Genomic DNA, 17,523 nt, shown 5'->3' with positions numbered 1-17,523 from the left:
TCAGTTAGTTGTTTTTTCCCCAAGAATGTTTTCTGAATGCCAGTGGGATGTCAAAATGTTTGCAATCTAGGATTGCTCTTTCTAAAGACTTCTTTGCAGTAGAAATAGGGGGAACTTCCCCCTGTGAATCCGTAGTTATGCTTTTAAAAGGAAGAACAAACAAACAAACAAAAGTTGACTGCTGCACTTCTGAATGATATGTGACTGAACAAATATGCTCTGATAGCTCTTCTCTAAAATGCAAGGGCTGCTCTAATTCAGCGTTGGAAAACGTTGGAAGATGCAAAAGCTGAAAGAATCGTTATACGCTCTCTCTCTGTTAACATCCATTTTCTGTTTTCTGCTTTCATCTTCAGTACAAGTCTGTTGAGTGGTACTGAATACACAGCAGTAAATGCTTTACACTCAATGAGAAAGGCAGCGCCCCAGATATCATCCTGAGATCTTGAAGGAGGACCTTATTCAGTTTCCAGGCAGGAGACAGTTCCTCACTAGGCTGTCTGGGACAGTTCCTGCTCCACGGTAGAAAGTTAGATGCAGGCAGTTCTCCTTAGTCAAGCCCAGCAGAGGAAGGTAGGATCTTCTACTCCTCTCTGCCCACTGAACAGTAGGCCCCATTAAATCTTTTTCCTTTACTGCACATAGGGGCAACAGGGATCATGGTAGTGAAATCATTTCCAAATGCTTAAAACAGAGGGGCCAAACCATCCTTAAAAGCCCTGTCAGGTGTCGTGAGGTACTAGACTTTTCTTGATTTACTGGTCTTACCCTGGAGAGCACCTGAGTGAGCAGGAGAAAAATGTGCTCTCCATGGATTTGTCTGTGTGTAAAATAATAATGAGACCATTATTTCCCGCAAGTCTTGTACTGTCTCTTTGTACACTGTCCACAGGCCTTGGAGTTAAAGTTTAAGTGCTATCGTGCAGTACCTTTTAGGCAGTAATAGACACTGTCACATGTAAAAATGCTTGAGAACTGAGAACTTGAGCTGGGTGCTGAATATGGCCACAAACTGCTCTGGTCCATAATGTTCAGGTGAATATAGCATGTGACAGAAATTATAAAGGCATTGAAAGTGTGACAGGAAGCCAAATACAAGTGGAGTGCTTGAAGAAAACCCTGGCAGCATGTGTATTTTGACAGCCAAAGACTGCTGCCTTTCTTGGTAACGTAACAGGAGAATTTAAGAGGCCAGAAGAGAGTGACAATATTATTTGGAAAAGAAATAGTATTTCCTTTGGCTGCTTTTGGTGCAGTAATGCAATTAAAATGTGGCAGTGCTGCATTGGGAGTTGCTAATTGTTTTAACTCCTTAGCCACAGAGCTTGACAGTGCTAATCTTCAGGATTATGCACAGAAGTGCAAGAACATCTGGATATTCCCCTTGGCACTTTCTTGACAGTGTGCCCTTGTCGTCAGTTCATGTGGCAAAACATCATGCTTCCACTGAATTGGTGGACACCAGTTATTTATTCTTACTTGATGAAGAAGTCCTCAGAGTTTCTGTCACCAGGCAAGCAAGGAGGAGGAAGGTGGGCAGGGAATGGCCAGAGAGGAAGTTAACCAGGAGTAGGGGAACTGATGCTGTAAAGGATCGTGCTCCTAGTACCCTAGCGCCCATTTCAGTTTCATGAGGTGTCAAATGAACTGAGAATTGCCTTCTAAATTTGGTCCTAACATGTTTTGTCCATGCTTTCCAGTCTTATTCTTCCTTCCCCAAGTAATAATGTGTTTCTTTTAGTCTTTATAACACTTAACAGCACTCTAGGGAAGTCCAGACTGTGTAATGGATGGCAGGGTATGTCTTTCAAAAATGAAGCTGTTTGTGAACTGTAGGGAAGGACAAACATTTAAAACAAGGAAAGCTTTCTGCATTTCACATTATGTGAACAATAACCAAATATTTTGGTTGTTTTTGCAAATTTTACAAAGCAGAGTGAGATCTTACAGCAGCACCAAATGTTAGTGGTGAGCACAACCTGATTAGTGTCCCTCCCAAAATGTATTAGTATAGTTATGGACTGTGTTGACAGTCTTCACTACAATTGGCTACTAGAGTGAATATGTTGCATGTACCACTTCTCTAATTTTAAATCCAAGTATTATTGCACTGGACAAAGCTAACATTTCATGTGAATTTCTTCTCTCTTAGACTGCAACAAGTTTTAAAATGTACCTTGATAACTGGAACATTCAGACAGCTGCCTGGCTAAAACGGTAAGAGTAATGAAATGGTGATTTGCTTGTGAGATCCAAAAACTCTAGATAGCTGGAAGCTCTAGAAACCTGGAAAAACACTGGCTAGTGAATGCCACCAGTGCATAGCCTCTTGTTCTTTCTTTCTTCCCTGACTCTATAGCAGTTGATATACTACAATGATATTTGATGCTATAAAGTTTTATTGCTGCAAATTGAAAATGTCTGCATTTTATACATCAGCAGCAAGACCATAAATGAACCGGTCAACTCTTCCATAATAAGAAGTAATAGCATTCTGAAGGCATTTTTCACACTGCTGCCATTGGCCTCCGTTATCCTGGCTATCCTGTTTCAGTAGCTATTTGTCCTCTGTTGTCTTTCCCATGGCATCGCTGCTTTGGGGCAGCCAGGCTGTGTCCCTGCGATCCAGCTCAGTTAGAAAAGGAGGAATGATCAGGTTTTCATCCAGAGCCTCCAGTGTGGGGTGATTACACAATGCTTGTTGGAGAGTCCCAGTTTAGGATGTGGAGAAGAGACCTCCCAAAACAGCAGGAGGGACTGATTTGGAACCATGGCTGTTAACGCTCATGTAGCTGCTAAGTCCAAATTTTGTAGATTGCACTTGTTATTTATAACTACACTTTCTGACACCATGCATGCATCTTAAAATCAATTTCTGCTACTCTTTATGATTCTAATAATGCTTCTGGGAACAAATGTGTTATCTTGACTCATTTCAGTTAAAACTCAGAAACCAAATGGGCTTGTCAGGGTGTTCTTGAACTGGTATCATTTACCACATCATTTATGTCTTTGCAGTAGAATTTTGGGATGATAAAAGCAGAAATCCACTACTTTGCAATAGTTAAAAGCACTTTCCATTGTGCACAGTAAGCAAGACAGCAATGCCTTAAAAATACCTGCATTCGCCAGTGAGGAGTAGGGTGATGTCTCTGTCTTTCTACTCTTGATTTACTATTAGAGTATTGAAGAGCCTAGCACAATTCCAGATGCAGAACAACACTGTCACTATAAAAGTGAATGAGCATTTTGCCCACCTCTTTTCCTTTTTCCTTATTTAAATTCTATTAGCATTGGTAGCATTTTGTACAGGGGGTCTTTGAATATTCATTGCACGAGAGTACACTTCTCTTTCCAATGACTCTCATGTAGATGAAGAGAGGATGCCTTGATCTGTAACTGAAGATGAAGCCCTTAAGAAAGTGGAGTAAGGCCACACAAATGGAGAAGGATTTGAAATGCAGTAATCATTGCTCAGTCATATTCAGCCACTTATTTCTTGTTTTGTTTTATTCCTTGCAGAGTTTGTTATGACAGAGCTCCCTGGTACCCTACAGCTTTAACATTTATCCTGTCGGCCCTGTGGCATGGTGTCTATCCTGGATATTATTTTACATTCCTCACAGGAATCCTTGTCACACTCGCAGCCAGAGCAGTACGTACCTCGCGTTGTTCTCTTGCCAGGCCAACATTAGGTACTATGCCCCTATCTCCTGCAGGGATCTCTCTGATGCTCTCAGAGTCCTCTTAACATGCCTTTGCAGGGAGCGAAACATTCACAGCAGCTTTGCTCTGTTTTAATACTAGTTCCAAGGTACCCCCCACTGGCTGCAGCCAGCACTGACTCTGCCTGTGCCGCAATGTTGTCCCTGGATTTCTGAGAAAGTTTGAACCTACAGTTAGGAATGGGGTTGGTAATGCTATTTATTGGCTATGCCCATATTCAAGCTTATGCTTGAGTTCAGACTTGAGCTAGTCCATGTTGCCTGTATGCTGGCCTGTAATCAGCTCTGAGCCCAGTGTCTCTCTCAAGGGAGGAAAGCTCGGTCACGGGCTGAGCATTAGCTCAAGTTTTAACTCTGTCTGTGGGGATGCAGTGGGCTGAGACACTGCTCTGCGTGCATGAGTCTGATCTTGGGCACAGTTACCAAAGACTCGATAGATTTCATGTTTTCCTGGGGTTAGATTCATCACTGCCAACCTTTCAGGCTGAACCAGCCCGCTGTGCAGGGCTGGGAAGCACCACCACTGATTTTGAGTTTTACTGTAGATGAGTATCCAGGTCAGTCTGAAAGGTGAATTAAACTAGTGATCAGCATTAGCCCCCATGGCTACAGTGAGTTGCTAAGCATGCCACCCTAATATGTGCTTTGCCACTCTTGCATGAGGGCCCATTTCATTGACAGAAAGCCAAACCCACCTCTATAAATAACTAAGCATGTTTGCACATATAAACATAAACACGTGCTTGTTTATTTAAAGTAACTTCATCTCACAAATGAGGATTGTTAAGCACAGAAGACACAGAGGGGGATCAGTCATGAAGACGTCCCTCCCTCAAAGATACTGCCCAAACATCAGTCCAAAGTCACGGGCCTGCTCTGGTGACTATCACAGTGGAAAATGGGCCGTTCTTCTCTGTTTACTACTGTTTGATTGTGGGATTTTAGGTATGCCAATCAACAGACCCCTGTCTTCCTTTCTACTGACAGTGCTTTCTAACTGGTGTATAAAGTTTTCTGTAGTACTAATGTTGATGAGGGTGTAATAGAAGACACCAGAGGGTGCCTGTGGGACCGTACCTAAGAAATTAACTCCTATCATTTTCGTTTGCTTTTCCTTGACCTGCAGATAAGAAGCAATTGCAGACATTACTTCCTCGCACCAGTGCCTCTCAAGGTAGTCTATGATATTGTTACCTGGCTTGTCACTCAGCTGGCCGTTTGCTATACGGTTGCACCTTTTGTTATGCTGGCTGTTGAGCCCACAATTAAGTTTTACAAGTAAGTTCTCTTTTCTAACTACTATACCTAGACAAGCACAAACTTTTGTTAAATAAGACAAACCACTCTCAAAAGCAATAGATATTTCATCATAATTGGAAAGGAATTCAAACAGCATATTTAATAAAGTTAGGAGTGATTTTTGGCATTCCCCATAACTTGATAAGCTATTAATACCAAGGCAGAACACTTATCTCTTATTTCTCAGTCTTTATGTATTCTTACATAAATTGGATTTTTCACACATTTGTTTTCCTGGGAACTTAGGGAAGGAAGCAAGGAAAGCAAGGAAATTGTAGACCTTTGGGGCAGGATTAAGCAAAGAAATTATAGACCTTTGGATGAACCCATGAATTTTTGGAGCACTGAACACCTAAATGTGGTCATAAGCACCTTGCAAGTTTTTTAAGATCTGTACTGAGAAGGGTATACGAGGCTGTCCAAAAGTGCATCTCTGTTTAGGAGCTGGATGCTACTGCTCCCAAACTTAGTCCTCTCCAGGCTACTCAGGTTGATTTTAGTATATTTGTTTTCTGTTCAATCCTGTGCATACCAAGGTATTAGAAACAAAAATACTCAATATTCAGTAAGATATCAGATAAAGGTATCTCTGAATAGTTGCCTTTAAAAACAAGGCCCTTTTGTAATTGTCATTAAGTGACCTCTGTCGCTCAGAAGTTTAATGTTTTGACTTATTTCAGATCTCCACATTTGGGATGGATTTTTGCTTTCTCATTCAGTTGCTTGGTGTCATTTTTCATTTGTTTGTTTTCTACTGGTACATGCTTTATGACCTAAAAATAAAAGAGGTTTCTTCAGAATGGATCATTTTATGATCTTTGATGTTGAGACAGATATGAGCTGATTAAGTCCAGTGTTGATTTATGTGGGTTTAGCTGAGCTCCCAGATTCGGGATGCAGGAGATGAGGGGTAGGTTCTGCACTTTGCCAGACAATTCCTTGCCTCATTCACATCCATGGAAACATTTTCAGCAGATGTCACTCTAGAGGATGTGTGCAATTCTGGAGTGAATTTTGATCATTTCTAGGTCAAGTTCTTAATTTCTGCACTTACCCTTTTGCACTGTATTTCACACTGGCTTATGGAGTTTGCACAATTCCTAACATTTGTGGTGTTATCAAGGGTATAATTTTGTCTTTCTTATTTTCCTTCTAGGTCTATGTATTTTCACATGCATATCCTAAGCATCCTGGTGTTGCTAGTGTTACCAGCCAGACCTCAAGCTCACTCTGCAAGAAGGCCTCAAAACCAGGTCACGCAGAACTCCATTAAAAACAAAGACAAATGACACTTCCAAAGAAAACCATTGATGTTGGGACATAAACGGTTGCACTGGAAGCAAACAAAGAAGAAGGAAAAAGGGAGGGGGGAGGGACAAGCTGCAAGACAAATGGCATTACTATTGCTCATCTTAAAACCTTACTGGGCAGGGCAAAAAAGATCCAGAAAGACTGTGTTTCAGATAACTCCAGTTAACAGAGTTTTACAAGCAACTTTTACAGGCTCAAGGGGCATTTTGATTTTTTTTTAATAAATATTTTTATGAAGTGTTTTTATATATTTAAACTTTTTCACACAGAGAGGTGTTTTTGCTCTTTTAAGGAAATAAACCATTATTAAAAAACGCTATTGTGATTAAAGGGACCTAGTAAAGAGTTAAACGAGCTGCTTTGTAGCCTGGTGCTCATAGCGGTTCATGCGAGAGATTTTCGGATCTTGGTAGAGAGGGGAGAGAACCACGGAAAGGGAAGTGCTCAGTGTGCCGACTTCTGCCCCGGCCGGCCGGGCTTTCCTGGGCAATCCCCCGAACAGGGACACTCCAGCCTGAGCTCGGCAGCAGGGATATTCCACCTCCCTCCAAGTGATGCCGGTATGACGGCAAGACAAGTCCCTTGGGAAGAGGTGTCTGGGAACACTGTCTAACCGCTGCGCCGAAACCTAAAGCCAAGTAAAAGCAACACAAAAGGGAAAAAAACCCAGAGGAGTAAAAATGACAGAATATCCTGTGATCTGTAGAATCAGGCTTCTCTGTTAATGCAGCTGGTGCTCATTGCTGCTTCAGCCTTATTTTGCACTTCCAGAGTGATATAGCACTTCCATTTTGTGGTGGAGGTAACTAACTGAAAATCAATGCAGGTTTAGATTATTAAAACTCACAGTTATGGCTTAAATCTGAAAAAGGTTGATAGCAGTTCAGCCTGTTCTACACAAATTTTTAGCAATAGATCAGGCGTTCTACACAGAAGCATCCTGTCTTGTGGGGTGAGTTCATTCCAAACATCTAACACTAAAATCAAAATAGAACAATAATTATTGTGGTCCTAATAAGCATTTTTGTACTAGAGGAGTGTGATGCAGTGTGATCAGCACAACAGTCAACACCGAGTCCTTATATGATCTTGACAAGACACTTAAATTTTTGGTACAAGCGTCCTTGCTTGTAAAATCCAAAGCTTACAGGGATGTTGTAGGGCTTAATTTCTAAGGGCTTATAGTGCTTTGAAATAACTTGCTGCAAAATGCTGTCAGTTTTATATTTTTTTTTCTGGATATACTTAACCCTGCAAAATAAACTTATAGGGCATTTCAAAACAAGAAAACATTTTTTTTCTTAAAAGAAAGCTTTATTGTTTTCTAAGAATGGTTTGCTCAGGACTTTTAGAAGCAATTCCCTTGTAAAGTATTGGTATTTTTTTGGTTATTGAACTGAAGTGTGAGTGAGCAGATAATCTGCTGTTTATTGCATTCTGATTTCTGTGTTGGATTAAAGTTGTGCGGAATTCTTATGTTGGGAAGGAAACAAGTCAGTGAAACCAAAAACAAATTTTAAACGTTTGATTGATTTTTCTTATTTTTCTGATGGAAACATTTGGTCTGTGGCCACCTCATGATTCAGAATGTATTTAATGGAAGAGTTTATTTGGTAATTTATTCTGAAGGCAAAATAGTATTAAAAGATGGATCTGAATAAACAAATTGCTTTGTGTCCCTGCATGGTATTATTGACAGTCAAATGTGAAAATGGATAAATGAGCCTGTGTCCCATGGGAAGGTCACTCACATATAAGGAGAGCTATTTGGGTCTGTCAGATTCCTCAGATCCTGCTCCTGTTCAGATGGGGATGAGAAAACCCCTTTTGCACAAGCCTCGCATTTGCCCAGTGGGGCTGGTCTCCCTGGCCTGGCATTAGCCTTTCTTTCTCCTCCTTGCCTCTGCTTTTCCCTGCTTTCCACCCTTATGTTTGGTGCCCTGGGCCCTGAGACCTCCTCATTCAGGGCTGGTGAACCCTTGGTTCAAGAAAGGCCAGATTTTATCTTTTTTGTTGTTGTTGTTGGGTTTTTTTTTGGAATGTGTGTGCATGGCATTTTTCATGTAGGCAGAAGCTGCATAACTTCAGTGCCTTCCACATCAGCGGTACGTTTCAGCCTCTACAGGGTGATGAACTAGTCAGGACTAGCGAGCAAATTCTGATTGCCCCTCATCCCCTGTTCTCAGCCTGTGCCTCTGGCTGCAAACAGGAATCCTGGGCTTCAGGAAAAACTGTTCCTGTGGATTTAATGTGATATGGAACACGGATTAAAATTGAAATGGCTTTTCAAGACGTGGCATCACAGGGAACCCTGCTTACTGTATTTGTCTTAAAGTTGGGAAAAAAAAAGTAAATAATCTAAAATCTTTGCTGTACTGTGTTACTTTACACTAGGTAACTTATCTAGAAAAGCATGGCAGTATTGCAAAGCTAATACAACAGACTGTAAAACACTTGTTTGACAAAAAGACCATTAGCTGTAAACTACTTTTCTAAATTCATTGTACTGAGTCTTCGTGTCCTTTCTCAGTGGGGAAAAATTTTGCTTTACAGTGGCAAAACAGCCACTACTAGTGGCTCTGCACAGGCACAAATAACTCTAGAGACAAAGTAGGACTGCAGGTTACAAATACGTGATATTAGGAATTCAACATGCATTTGCAACTTGCATTACTTGTCTTTAATTGGAATAATGTAATTTGAGAGTGTACTTCTGTGATTAAAATATGTGATTGTGATTACCAACATGCTATTAGTTTCTAATCACTCTCTGGGTTCTGTATGATATAAAGAGCTGAGGAGATGGGGATCCTGGAGAGATTCTCAAAGTGTAAACAATCTTGATAGCTTATATGAGAAAAGAAATATGGAACTACCATATTGTCATGAAAAAGGAAGATTGTGCTGAATTGGCAAATCATTCTTATATATATATTAAAAAAAAAAAAAAAAAAAAAAGAAAAAACCTCTCCTGAAAGTTAGGACACACTTGTAAGGAGGCACAGAGGCACAGAATGAAGAGTACAGCTTCATTTCAGCTGAGGTAGGTGCACAAAGGGAAATGAAGGGGCGACAGCTCCATGGAAAAAAACAAAACAAAACAAAACTGTGTGGCTGGTATTTAAAAAGCAACAACTCAGCAATTTCCAGAATGGACTTGGAGGCATGAAGTACTTTACTGTCCTACAAGCTTTTCCCCTACTCCTCCTCTTTCATACATTCCTGCATGTCCCCTTGGAGCATGCCAAGCAGTGGAGGCAGCACAAATGTGGGATGCAAGACAGGCAAATAATTTTCTTCCCTTCTGTGTTTTTCATGCACTTATTGCACATAGCTTGTTTTTTTGCATCATTTAAAATGAGATAGGTGGGTAAGAAGGCTGCAGACCTCTTGCTATATAAAGTAGTTGTTCGTGTAAATTGACATTTAACTCTGTTTGCTAAGCCTGCTTTTACATGTGCCAATAAGATCTGGATCCTTTCTTAGAAATACAAGGAGAAATCCTGATCCCAAGGAAGTCCAGTGGTAAAATTCCTATCGGTGAGGTCAACAACAGAATGGGAATCCATAGAAAAATAGTCCACTTGGCTGGAAACTTGGCTTTAATATTTAAAAGGAAGCTTATCTTATAAGGAAGCCTATGTGTTGTGGGCAGAGGAAGAGCATGTCTCTTCTCATCCTTGCCCAAAGCAAAAAGATGCCCAGAGTTACACACTGAACTATCCTTTTAGGTAACAAATCCGTTTTCTTATGCCTCCGAACCGATGTACCTCAGCTCATGGGCACCAGCAGCACTGCAGTGTGATACGCGGCGGGGAGCCTCCCTTGACATCTCGTCATGCATGGAAATGCACAGTATGCGACTTGAACATGCCTTCTTTTGTACAGCATCAGATCCTGCTCCTTTCTTCTTAGAGATGACAGTAATATGATGCAGGAAGCAAGCGGATTTGCTCTCGGAAAGCGCAGCCGCCTAACTGAGCGTGGAAGGGAGGCAAAGTGGAAATGCATTTGTTCAGTTTTTATGCTTACGAGTAGTGCCCTCTGCGGGTGAGTGGGCCTTGGTTAACGTGAGAATGAAGATTTGAGTATTCTGACTGGGGGGGACCCTGGCAAATGTGAGGGGTTTTGCTGCAGCGCAGCCAGGCTGGCTAGGTGTGGGTTTTCACGGGTGCTCTAGCAAGGACTTGGGTCTGTTCAGGGGCAGCAGGCAGACAGAAATCAAAGACCTAGTTAGATGAGGCAAAAATATTATTACAGAAGGAAATGCAGCTGTATGGATAGCAAACATGGTGTTAGTTTGCCTTAAAAACTTGGATTACACTCTGTTTCACCTTAAGTGTTGCCACTTTAAGTCTGGGTAAGCACGGTCAATGGAAAGGGAACCACAGGGTGGGAGGGAGGCTGTGAGAGGTGCCCTGAGCCTGCCCTGAAGACCTGATTTACTGCCTATCCATCGAGCAGCTCTGAGAGCAAGACCTGGGGTTGCCCAGAGGCTTCTGTGATGAGGTGCGTTTCCCTGTGCATCTGGGAATGCAGCAAATCTGGGATCTCTGTCAGGTGTTGTACAGGCGCACACTGCGCATGGGAGCACACGGAGAGGGACCCAGCCACTGCGGGACAGGGACACTCGGACAGGGTCCCCTCATGTGCTCTTGGGTTCCTCAGTGAGGGAGTATTAGCGCAGTTTAGTTTTGCTCCTTTAATTATCATTTATTTGCTTGTGCTTGAGAAAGGTGGTGGTTAGCAACTATTTCTTATCCGATCAGGGAGATATCTGGAGTTTGCATTTAATGAGCTATGTCACAGACGTGGTGGATAACAGGAGTATAGGAATAGATTAGATGACTGTATTCTCAGTATATTAGTTAATTTACCTTTCTGTCACTCTATTTTCCTTTTGCCCCAGCACTCTCCACTGATGCTTTACAGCACACAGCAAATGGTGCAGTTTGGCTTTAGAGATGGCTTCTTTATAAAATGGGTCACAGAACTACTAAGTTTTCTTCTTTGGGGCTGAGTATCCCTGGATGCAACGCAGTGGGCACAAAGCTATGAAGTGAATCCAGCTTGTTTGTGTATCTCTACTTAGTCCAAGCGAACCTCTGTATTTCAGCCTATATAGAAGAGCTGTGGCAGCTGAATACTTCCTTCCATGGGAAACCTATTTCATAGCTTTGTTTCTAGCTACTAAGTGGAAGAGTTTAAGCCCATTTGGGCCTTGGTGTTTGGCATTGTACTTCGGTGTGTAGGACAGCAAAGGGCAACTTGCTTTACACCCTTCTGCAGTCTGAGCTCGCTCACTTTTCACTCAGCGACCATACTTGAAGAGTTCACTGTAGAAATCAACCACTTACCACCTGGGGCTTGTAAGTATGGTTTCAACTCTCACCTTGACATGGTGTATCTGCTGGCTGAAAGAGGAGAAGCTGCTCTTGGTGTTCTCAGGTTTGCAATTTCAGCCTGCCTGTCTCTGAACACTCACCTTTCCAGGCCATGGCAGGGCTGGGAGCAGCCCCAGCAAGGTCCTGACTGATTAAAACCCCAAAACACGCCCAGGTGCCTTCAGAGAAGGGGGAGCCATGGGAAATGCTGGCAAGAAGCCTGGCACACAGTTGCCACTTGTGAGGCCATCATGAATGGGCAAGAGCATGCTCGTGGCGCCACATGTCCTTGCCAGACCAGGCCTCGTGATCATTCTTCTTGGTGCCACAGACCCAGTTGGGTTCCCAACGCATGCTGAGCTGGTCTGCAGCTCCCCAAGGTGCTACAAGGGCACCGGTGGCACTGACGTGCTTCCTCCTCTCCAGGTCTCAGGAAGCGTGTGTGATGAGGGAGACTGCTTGGAATTTCAGCCTTCGATGCGCAAAACTTACTGCATGGGCAAGATGACCCACTTCTGACTGCTCTGCTCCTTGCCAGGCAGAACAAGAGCTGCTCCTGGCTCCACCAAGTCTCACGGTTCCCTCCTGCCCTCCTAAAGTTGCGGAAAGTCACTTTACCCAAGGGTCTCCCTATATCTGCTCTTTGCCTTCAACAGCAGCAATGATGATAAACAACCATTGTGAGTTTGCACAAGTGTAGCAAGTAGCTCCCAGAGGCCCTCACCTTTGCAGTGCTGTGCTAGGCTCCTATTAGGTATGTGAAATAAGAGTCAGTCATTGTGTAAATCACGAGCAGAAAGACAGATCACTTTGGGAGGCAGACAGCAGAAGTGATTGCATAGGTGGGACAAGGCAGAGCTTGTGGCAGAAGGAGGAGGAAAACATAAGTTTCCAGACTGCTGGCCTCATGCTTCAACTCCCTGCATCTCGTGCCACGTATCTGGACAGTTTTGCACGTTTTTCCTGGTGGGGCTCCCACTGGACTCAGTGCTTGCAGCGCTGGATGTCCGTGGTGTAAAACACTCTCTGCCACAGCATAACCCTAGGACACAGGCAACCCTGTAGGTACTAAGGAAGGAGACTGTATCTTTGCTTACTGCTCAACTGCTTGGCATATGCATGGCTGATTGCCAGATCACAATCCCACTTCTCCTCTCCCTGATAAAATCAAGAGGTTTTCTTAAACATGAAACATCATAAGGAATCTTTAGTCTCTTTACATTGGCCTTCAGCTTTTTGCCTTTGAAGTTACTGTTTTCAGGCTGTTCACAGCTGTGAAGGCCAGAAGTCCTTTACAAATCACGGCTGTCAGCAACACCGTTTGCTCACTGTGCCCAGTTCCCTGGGCTGCCGTGTCTGCCGTGCAAAGAAATGAGGGGCGAGGAGGCTCCTCTTCTCTTTCTCCTTCCTGCAGAGCCCAGCCTGGCACAGCGAGCAGGGGCTGGAGCTGCCGGCGGGATGGGAAGTGCCATTATCCGAGGGATTCAGAGATCCGGCTGCTGCCGGGCGGTTTGTTGGGAGGCAGCCGTGCGGCCCCAGCGGCGTGCTGCTGGCCCGCTTCAATTAGGCTCCTTGACTGATGGCCACTTTAATGAGCCTATCTACGGAGGGTCATTCAACATGGCAATTATACCTATAAATCTATTTGCAGCAGGGCTCAAATAACCTTTTTGCACACAGTTCTTCACGAAATGACTGTCTGATTAATTAACATTAATTTATCCACTGCATGGAACCAGATGCAGCCTGTATAAAAGCCTCCGCTCTGATGTACAGGCACTGTGTGAACTGGGAGGATTTTGGAATGGGAATGGCTCTGATGTTGTTTAAAGCTTTTCTTTTAATTTTTTTCTCTGTTTCTTCCTCTCTCTCTCTCTCTTTGGTCCCAGCTGATTAACATTCCAGGGCAGCATCATATAACAGGGGGCAAAATTCAATTAATTGAATATGAAATATTTATAACCCTACTCTATGTGTCTATCAGAGAAGGGTCCTTAATAGATCTTCTCATTAGCATGGACTGGTGACTCACTTCTCTGCTTTCACAGTCATTTGGAATTAAAATCCAATTAATCTAATGTCCCTGTGAATATTATTAAACTATTTGAAAAACTGCATAGAAGAGATATGAGGCAGCGGGTGAGGGGCTAAGAGAAGAAGAGGGAATATGTCTTGAGCTCATGAAGATTCATTTCTTTTCTGTTAAACGCATAGCCTGGAAAGACTAATTCCCTGTTTTCTGGATGGTGGATAGCTAATCCTTAATGTTGAAAGCTTGGGAATGGAAACATAACTTGCTTCCTACTCTCACTGAGCAGAACTGTGTCATTTTAGTAAAGGCAAAGAAACGTCCTTACCTAATCCTGCATTTGCCTCCTTCTGGCTCTTGGGTGCTAATATTTGTCTGAAGTGGATGACGGATTGCAAAAAAAATGTTTAGGCACCATGAGATGAGGCTCCTCCCGGCCCTCCTCCCTGCCAGTTCCTGAACGCAGGTTTCTTCCCTATGGAAAGTGGAGCGTGGGGACAGACGAGTGGGCTCTACGCTGTAGTGGATCGGAAAGACAGTCAGGGCACGTATCCCATTCCCGGGGCTGGTGAGCGCTCCTCGGCTCTGCAGTACAGACATAGCCTAGAGGAGTATTTAATTCTTAAATATCTCTGTCTCTTCAGTGGATAGGGCACTGACCTGAAACTCAGTGAGGAGGGATCTTAACCACAGATTTCACATGCGACCTTGGCTGGGGGGAAGGAAGTTTCTAAATTGAATATTCCTCTAATGGGAATGACTTGAGGAAAAAATCCCCTAATGACGCCAATGAACTCAGAGCCTCTGCTCAAGAGTGTGTAAGCCAGGAGATAAGTATATCTGAGCTAGAAGAATGTTCTGCATATTGAAATATTAAAAAAAAATCCTCTTTGACTTGATCCTCTTTATAAACAATAAACTAGAAGATCTATGTGTTAAATTTTGTTCTGGTTTTGTCAGTTTGCTTTTTTGCTTCAGGTAGAAGTTATCCTATTCCTTCAAATGCTCCCCAGTTTTACGCTCCGTTAGAAGTTTAAGCCAAACAAAGATGAGTAGCACAATGTAAATACATAGTTAAGATATACGTCTATGCATCCTAATGCCTTCGTGAAACACCACGCTTTAGAGACAGAAAATACTCCCTTTCCATAGAAGTACAACCCATGGGAGAACCTATGCAGTGGAGCAATGCTGCTGTGCAGACTGCAGAGCAGCACAGAGGAGGACTTTTGCCTAGCAGTGGTTACATGGAGACAGGTTCAGTGGCTGCGTGTGGTGACCGGCTGTGGAAAGAGGCCAGCAATTACACAGGTGTGAAAGGTATCACAGGCTCTGCAAGGGTTTGCTGTCCATTTTGGCAAACCTCTGAAGGGTTTTGTCGTCCTTATATTGGCCACTTCTGATTTATTTGTATCTAGCCAAACTGCAGGCTGTGACTGTGCAGTACAGCAAGGCAAAACATGCAAAACTCAGCTAGCTGCTCTGACCTTGATGCAGCAAATGCATCTCAGAAAAATGCCTCTGTTTTTAACTTACCAAGGAAAATAAATGCCTAAAATGCTCCTTCTGACGTTATTTTAATCCTCAAAGTCATACGGATCTTTTTGAAATCAGCTTAATTTACCAGTATTGAAAATGTCTTCACTGGTTTGGGTTGGTATTCCTTGGATCTGAGGATGTGAAGTCATACCTGAGAGACATTTACTCCTCTTCCCAGTAAATATCAGAGCAATGAGCATCTTAATTCAAATGAGTTTTCTAGGGATCACGAGCAAGGATTTCTCCTTTCCCCAGAGAAGATGAGCTGTCTGAAATGTGGTGGTGGCACCTTGCAGGACATATCCCAAATGCTCAGACAATTCACAGGCTGCTCAACTTTGACACAACTGCAAAAAAGCTGTTGATTGGCTTAGCTGGCATTTTTGCCTGTTTTATATATATATGTATATATGCTTATATATATATATATAAATATATATATTTTATTATCTAAGGGTCTAGTCAGGTATGTCTTTGGTATTAGAAGAGATGATTGACTGATCACAATAAAACTTGTAAATTAAGAGGAGACATGCTCTTTTACTGTGGCAGCTTGCTGGATATTGTCCCTGGTTTATTCTTCTTTTGTTCAAGCCAAAGGTAAATGTGCTGGCTCTTCTTGGTGCTTTCCCTTTCCCTCCTTCACTTTTTCTGCTTCTTATGGGCTATGCCCTGGCTTAGGCTCCCAGCCCCAGAAGCCAGGGATACATCTTCTTGATTCGCCCTTTCCCTGGGATCTTTGCAGCCGGAAGAACAGAGGGAAAGGCAGCATCAAATGCACTTGTCCTGTGCTATTACAATCGCACTCCCTCTTTATTCTGGTATAAAATGACTGCTGATGATGAAGGACAGTGGAAAATCAAATCCTGGGTCCTTTTTCAATCTTCTACACTCCCCTGCCCACTCGAGGTCCTGTGTTAAGCACTGTAATTTCCTCCATGCTGCCACTTTGCCTGGGAGCCTCCTTGAAGCAGGATGTGCAGTTTTGTTTTTCTCACCGTCAGGCTCCGGCTTTTCTTGAGCTCGCTGCCCGCGCTCTTACCCAGGGCACCGGGATGGCAGCCAGTGCATCCATCCACTTTTGTTTTCATGATGCCAGCTTCCTGGGATGTTTCAAATTAATTTTAATGCCTCCCTCAATTTTAGGACCTATAAAAAGGCATTGGTTCTGCCTACCTTGGTGAGTTGGGATCCAAACAGGAATCCGGAGACGCCTTGGTGCCAGTGCTGCCTGTTTCTTCAGCAAGTTCATGGCACTGTCTGAAGTCATCAAGCACCTTTCCCAGCATGATGGGAGGCAGTGGACAGGGCTGCACTTCTTCCAAGGTAGAAGCCCTGCCTGGCGTAGTGCTGGATGAGGCAGTCTCTGCAGGGCAGAGATATTTGTGCCATTTGTGCACCAACTTCCCTGTGCAAAGCCTGTGAGAGGCCCCGGAGCTGGAGTAACTGATTGCACAGCATTTTTGCTATTCTTTGCAAGGTCAAAAAAAAAAAAAAAAAAAAAAAGAAGCTTTGATCCATGTCTGGACTGCAAGCCCAAAGGGCTGCAGCAGCTCGGACTGACTTTCTTATGTTAGCTTTAAGTTAGTTCTGTAGCAGCCCCAAGCTCAATCACGGCTCAATACGTGGCTGAGGAGCTGGATAAATGCGAGCGTGGCAATCCTGCCACGAGCTCTGTGCCCCCTTAACCATCTCCAGGCTCTGCAGCAATGGCAGGGATGAAGTGTGTTGAGGATGTCCTTGCAAATGTGAGACAGGCTCCTGCTACATGCTCAGCCAAGGGGCTTGTGACCTGGAGATGCTCATGGGTCTCTGGGCAGCCGCTATAAGTCCTGGGAAGAAAAGGGAAACCTGGGCTCAGAGAGCTTATGTTTGCCTTTAGGCAACTCTGGCACAGGCACAAAAATGCTTCGTGGCCCACGGATGAGTAAGAGATGCGGCAAGGTGCTGGGCTGCAGCGGGTAACCCCTTTGCTGCTTCTCACTGTTGACTCTTCTAAGCTCTCTGCTAAACGTTTATCGCAACTCCCACTTGGGACAGAGGAAGAGACGTAAAGCAGTGTGCAAAGATTATGTTTTTGGCAGCAGTGTGTTGTGAAGCCCCTGCTTCCAGTGGGCAGCTTCCTCCCTGCAATGAGAAGCGCCCCTGCCCATAGCAATAGGGTTCGAGGGCCAAACGAAGCTGTGGACAAATGACCAGCCCTGCCTCAGTTTTGGTATTTTCAATGAAACAAAGC

General features: G+C 43.5%; 1 protein-coding gene across 1 annotated transcript in view; it reads left to right on the top strand.

Annotated features, from left to right (window-relative positions):
* Window positions 1-6,503, top strand: part of MBOAT1 (membrane bound glycerophospholipid O-acyltransferase 1) — a 51,516-nt gene extending 45,013 nt beyond the window's left edge. Inside the window, exons 10-13 of the mRNA XM_088533390.1 lie at window positions 2,153-2,217; window positions 3,523-3,655; window positions 4,852-5,003; window positions 6,181-6,503. Coding sequence (XP_088389516.1) covers window positions 2,153-2,217; window positions 3,523-3,655; window positions 4,852-5,003; window positions 6,181-6,313 — 483 coding nt within the window. The 3' untranslated portion in view covers window positions 6,314-6,503. The remainder of the gene's footprint in view (window positions 1-2,152; window positions 2,218-3,522; window positions 3,656-4,851; window positions 5,004-6,180) is intronic.
* Window positions 6,504-17,523: the final 11,020 nt, after the last annotated feature.

Source organism: Tinamus guttatus, unplaced genomic scaffold (genome assembly GCF_059628265.1).
Source record: "Tinamus guttatus ecotype Peru unplaced genomic scaffold, ASM5962826v1 Tinamus_guttatus_pri_ptg000497l, whole genome shotgun sequence".
In the NCBI taxonomy this organism is placed as follows: domain Eukaryota; kingdom Metazoa; phylum Chordata; class Aves; order Tinamiformes; family Tinamidae; genus Tinamus; species Tinamus guttatus.
The sequence above is the reverse complement of the archived record's forward strand: the minus strand, read 5'-3'. Positions and strand labels throughout refer to the sequence as shown.